We start from the raw sequence: 6000 nt of genomic DNA on the forward strand, positions 1-6000 counted from the left end.
AATGTGCACCTGTCTATTCAAGCGGCACAACCCCCTCCCCTTCTCTCTCTCTCTCTCTCTCTCTCTCTCTCTCTCTCTCTCTCTCTCTCTCTCTCTGACTCGCTGCCACGAGCACGGCCCGGGGCTGAGGGTCGCGTCATGCCGTGGTGTCTTCATTCATCGGGGTACTGATTGACTAGGACACCAACAGGGCACGCACAACACTCACACACACACACACACACACACACACACACACACACACACACACACACACAGAGCGTGCGCGACCGGTATGCTAGCCCGCATCGGGCGGTCCCACAAATGCCACTTAGTGAAGCCAGGTCAAAATACGGATCGCAAAATTGAGGTCTGGGCTACGACACTAGAGCGAGAATTACACCAGTATAGAGGAGGAATCTGGTGCGACACCACCAGCTGCCGCGCGATGTACGGAAAGTTGTTTGCGACACTGGGAAAAGGGGGGGGGGGGGGCAAGGCTACTGCGTTGTCATACACGGGGCAGCATGCATGAGACGCGGTGACCTTCTGGCCGGGCCGTCCCCCCACTCTCCCCCTCTCTCTCACTCCCGCCGCTCCTTGGGCAGGGATCACTACCCAGCGGCCCGAAACAGATCCTGTAACAACCGCCAGTCATCTCGCTCTCTCGCTCGCACTCATCTGACGGCCCGCCACGGCGGCCACGGCGGCCACGGCGATCGGCGGGGCTCAGGTAAGACGAGGCGGCCAGGAGCCCCGAGGACGCGCCGAGCGGCGCCGAGCGCGCGGCCCAAGTGGGGGAAGGGTTACTCAAAGGGAGGGAGGGGGCGACACCAGAGCCGGACAGAAAAAGAAGAGTTCACGACCACCAGACCGCAGCGCCACTTTTCCCTCTGCTTTTACAGTGTCTGGTGGTTCGTTCACGTTTTTCGCCCTGGAAGCATGCCAGCGGTTGTAAGCCCGTTGTTTTCCAAAGCCTGCAGGCCATCGCCAGCAAGTGAATAACTGTTTGAAGTAAATTCACTTATTGCAAGTACATTTTCTCGGTGCAAGCAACGAATTTTTCGGATGTCCTTCGAGGACTCGTCACCTGCACTGCTGCTCAGACCTCACAGTGTCGGAGAGGCCCTGCGGGGAGCCCAATGAGTGCGAGAGAGACAGAGTGACGAGGAGGTTGGCCCCCGTGGCCTCTGCGGGTAAGGCGTCGGCGTGCAGGTGGACGAGTGTCACGGCGAGCACTCTGCACTGACAGGCCGAGGACGTCCGGACTGCATGCACGCCCGTCAAAACAAGGCCCGAGAAGCCTGAGCCTGACTTCGCAACGCCTCCACCTGCCACTTTTTTTCATATTTTTGTATTATCTTCATATTTTTGTACTTTTTTCTTATTGTTGTACTGTACTTCATCATAACTTCGTACTCCTTTCATATGTTTCTACTTTTTCATATTTTCGTACTATTTTCAAATTTTTGTACGATTTCACGTTTTGTCTGCACCGAACCGACTTCGCCATTCATCACCGCATTCCTTTCCGAACGGCTCACAAAGTTTCACTCTCGAGGACCCCCTCTGCGATAACCGAGGACTTTTCCAAGTGAAACCGGAGGAACGCAGGTGGGGCAACATTTACTTCTCGATTTCGCGCGGCCGCCGCAATCTGCCATGCAAGTGTCCGAGATGTTTTGCACCTACTCTCGCGGTTCAGTGAAAACTGTATCAGAATTTTAAGAACAGGTTGACGCAAGGAGTTTTTTTTTACCGGTATCGTGGCGCACTGCAGGCTGGCCTTGGCATTCCCAGTGCACGAGCGGGACAGGCGCGGATCCAGGGGAGGGGGGCATCGGCTCGGGCGAAAAGTCACTCACCTGCGCATGTAGTGGTACTTGAACACGACGAAGATGACGAGGCAGTTGGCGAAGAGGGCCACCAGGAACAGCGGCACGTAGCACGCGATGAGCACGATGTGGCTCGTCTCGGTGTACAGGTTCTGGCGCTTCTTGAAGTCCTCGATGAACACCTGAACCTGGGCCGGGTCCAGGTCCACGTCGCCCGTCCCGTTGGACGCGTTCATGGTGGCGGCCGTGGGCGCGGCCAGCCACTCCAGCAGCGTCGCGTTGTCCGCCATCACATCGCCTGCAACACACACACACATGAAGGCGAGAAAACGACGCACTGGGCCAGAAGACCGGTGGAGGCGGCCAAAACTCTAGACGCGTTTTGAGCTCCAGACGCTAAATGGGACTCGAACCGAATGTGTGACTCCACCAATGGATTCCTCGTTCGGAGAGCAATTCATTGGTGGGGTCACACGTTCGGTTCGAGTCCCATCTAGTGACTCTGCAGCTCAAAACGCGGCCGGGATCCTGACCGCCTCCGAGCGCCTGCGAATCCTGGGATAGGCCGGCCCGCAACGCACGCCTGTTGTGCGGGTGGACTACGCTACCGTCTGCAGGCGCCTTCGAGTCGAAAATTTAAGCGGAGTAGGAGGAGGAGGGGGAAGAAGAAGAAGAAGAAGAAGAAGAAGAAGAAGAAGAAGAAGAAGAAGAAGAAGAAGAAGAAGAAGAAGAAGAAGAAGAAGAACAAGAAGACATTCTCTCTGCCTTCATCCCCGGCCGACACAACGCTCGCTGGGCGTTAATATCGGGAATGCCTGGGGCGGGGCGGGCCGGCGGGCCCGGCAGGCCAAACGGTCCGGGCCTGCTGTATTGTCCCTGGACCAGCTGGGTGTCGTTGGCCTCTCCCCCCCCCCTCCCCATTTTCCCCCCTCTCCAGCCACTGTCCACTTGAACCACCGCCGTTTCAAGCCCACCACACAAAACACATTGCGAACACTTAGATGATTGCGACGGCGAGACCTCATCGGGAGAAGTAAGACAACAAACAACGTCTCCCCGACCGTGCCTCGCGCTGTCTGGCTGCCTTCGCGCGCCGATGCACCTCGCGGACCGTGCAGCACACTCATTCCGAGAGTAAGAACGCCCCATGAGTGCGAGAGGGACCGAGCGACGAAAAAGACTTTCGGAATCAGCACCGAATCGAATTTCTATAACTAGAACTTTACTAAATTTGAAATTTAAAAAAAAATCTAATTATTCTGCAAGAGAAAGTTTTGAAAGAAATTTCAATTGCAATTGCAAAATTGTTCAGTACCACATCTTTGGTATTTTTTGGATGTTTTTGCCCCCTAAGATAATTTTAATTTACTAATTATCATTATTAATGACCCCATTCTTTTCCAAGACTTTACTCCCGCCGAAAGTGAAGCTTGATGTTTTCCACTGTGACGGGCGATCCCGACCTCACGCTCCAGGGCCGGTCGGGGCGGGGCTGAGTCGGCGCACGCCTGACAGCCACACCGTGTCAACGGGTTTTCCCCGCCAACGCGTCCTGATACCTGCGTCGCTCTGTCTCTCTCGCACTCGCGTGAAGCCCCACAGGGGTGCGAGAGAGACAGAGCGACGACAGCCCGCAGGGAAAAAGCGCGGAAGTGACGCCACATCTGGCGTGGGTAGCGGCGGGCCGTCGGATGCAGGGAAATGTCAAATTCGTGTTGTTTCAGGGGGGGGCTTAAGAGGGAGGGGGGGGTGCCCGAAGGCCGATGGGGCTGACGCGGACGAAAACGAGACCTGCGGGCTTACTCCAAACAGAGCTTCGTCTCTCTCGAACTCATAGCGACTCATAGTGTGTTCGTAGCTGTGCGAGAGAGACAGACCGACGCAGTAGACCCCAACGCGCCTAGACCGCCAGGGATTCCGAAACAGCTGCCTTTCTTACATCCACATTTCGTTCCCTGTTATGAATTTTAGCGCCACGTCCCGTTCTCTCGTTTTTAATTTAGCTTCATTTAATCTGTATTTTTACGGTGCTAACTGGCCCTGTCTTTCAGTTCGGCGGCTTTTAATGAGCTGTCGAGGGGAAACCACGAGGAGAGAGAGAGACAGAGATAGAGCTTTGTGTTGGATGAGACCTGAAATGGGAAGAAAGTTCTGAAAACTTGCGCCAAAGTTGGACAAGGGGGATGGGTCACCATTATTCCTGGCCCTTCATTGGTAGCAAACATTGAAAGTAGTTGGAACAGAGTAGCAAAATGGTGGCCAAATTCGGGCCGCCTTCACAAAGGGCGATGCGAGACTTTGCGTTTAGCGCGATCGCACAATGGCCGAACAGAAAGGCGAGGGGGGAACATTTTCCGATTGGAACAAAAGAACCCGTGTGGCTGTATACACATTTACTGTTGCGTGTAGCTGTGCACATTTACTATGAATCTATTTGTTTCAGTGTGTGTGTGTGTGTGTGTGTGTACGCGCGCGCGCGCGTGTGTGTGTGTGTGTTGTTTCTCGCTGAGCAGGAAGCCAATAGCCGTTCAATCAGTCGAGAAGTGTGCCTAACGACGAAAAATGAGAGTGGCGAGACACACTGGTAACGCAGGCCTTGCTTTTGATACTGGCACACCTGTCAAGGGCAGTGCACAGCCCACCCAACAAAAAACAGCGAGAGAAGCAACAACTACAAAGGCGGGAGGAAAATAGTGCTTCCCGCTAAACGCGGCGCGCTATTTTAATTATCATGAGTGTGGTGATGTGTCGCGGAAAACCACACACGCTGTGGCGTAGCCTCCAGGCTGACTCCGACTAGTTGCTTATGTCACTCTGCTTCTCTCTCTCTCTCTCTCTCTCTCTCTCTCTCTCTCTCTCTCTCCCCCCCAGGGGGTTTTCACGCGCTGACGCGTCCAAAACTAAAACGACCGAAAAAGAAAGTTGAACGAAAAGAAGGTGAGTGCTGCTGTTCCTGTGGATTAGAGCGTCGAAGCGATTTCCAGGTCCAGCAGATGACCTCCTTGATTTCCCGGAAGCGGACGCTGATGGCGGGATTGCGGAGAGTGGGAATCAGCTTCACAAAAGTCGCAGCCGCCATCGAGAGGCACCCGAGGGCCTCTCCGTCTCTCTCGCACTCGCGGGGCGTCCCGTAAGCGTGCGAGAGAGAGGCACAGCGCAGGTAGCTTTGTTCCCCGCCAATGAAGCCCAGGCCAACCAATCAGACCAAAGGGCGGCCCTGCCAAAATTATTCCGTCCACTCCCGGCATTAGTCGGTCGGACAATGCAGTGATTCGATTAGTCGATTAGTCGACGTGCACAAACCACGTAACGCTCCCGATTTAACAGTGGCGACGCTTCTTCAGGAAGCTTCGGCCGGCAAGGCGCACTGCAAGGCGCACTGCACGGAAAGGACTGAAGGCCGAAAGGGCGGCGTCACCAACTATTTTTACTGCCAAGTCAAGTCCCCCTTCCCCCCCCCCCCTCCTCGCCCAAAGTACCCTTGGAACACACCATGCCGCGCCGCCCCCGCCAACCAACACGGACACCTCCAACGCAAGCCAGTCGCCGACAAACCGACAATCGATATGCATTAGTGCCCTCCGAATTTCGTGAAACGGACAGAACCGCACGAACACAGACAGACACACACACACACACACACACACGCACACAGCACACTCGCAGCACGCAGATACACACGCAAGATACAGAGCTGTGCAAGCAAACTAGCCCCGTCATTCCTTTGCAAAGAACTGGATTCAAAAAATACTCTCGGAGGAGAGGAATGAATAACCTCGAGGAGGAGAAGGAGGAGGAGTAGTAGTCATGAAAATTGATACACAAAAAAACTGCGAAGTAATTTAGAGTGTGGTGCAGCGAAGGCTCATTGGAGAGCAGGGGAGCGCCTGCGAACTCCAGCCTAGGCCAACCCGCGCCTCTGGCCTGCTCTGCGGCCTGCCTACCCAGCCGTCGGCGGGCGCCCAGGGGACTCGCTGCTCGCGGCGCAGCGCGGCAGCGACGGCAGCGCACCGCAACGGCATCCACATATTGCTTCACACGCTCTCCTCCCCCCCCCCCTCCCCACCTCTCTCTCTCTCTTCTCTCTCTCTCTTTCCCTCCCTCTCTTCCCCTTCGAGTGCGACGGAGACGGAAGCGGCGTTCGTTCCCGGGTCGCGGGGCTCCCCCCGGAGGAGGAAAAACTCAT

At 55.5% G+C, this 6000-nt stretch overlaps 1 protein-coding gene across 1 annotated transcript in view; it reads right to left on the reverse strand.

Annotated features, from left to right (window-relative positions):
* The window catches only part of LOC117654086 (QRFP-like peptide receptor), a 99210-nt gene that overhangs the window by 67951 nt on the left and 25259 nt on the right, over window positions 1-6000 (reverse strand). The window contains exon 2 of the mRNA XM_034400258.1: window positions 1845-2112. Coding sequence (XP_034256149.1) covers window positions 1845-2104 — 260 coding nt within the window. The 5' untranslated portion in view covers window positions 2105-2112. The remainder of the gene's footprint in view (window positions 1-1844; window positions 2113-6000) is intronic.

The sequence above is a fragment of the Thrips palmi genome, unplaced genomic scaffold (genome assembly GCF_012932325.1).
Source record: "Thrips palmi isolate BJ-2018 unplaced genomic scaffold, TpBJ-2018v1 HiC_scaffold_10, whole genome shotgun sequence".
In the NCBI taxonomy this organism is placed as follows: domain Eukaryota; kingdom Metazoa; phylum Arthropoda; class Insecta; order Thysanoptera; family Thripidae; genus Thrips; species Thrips palmi.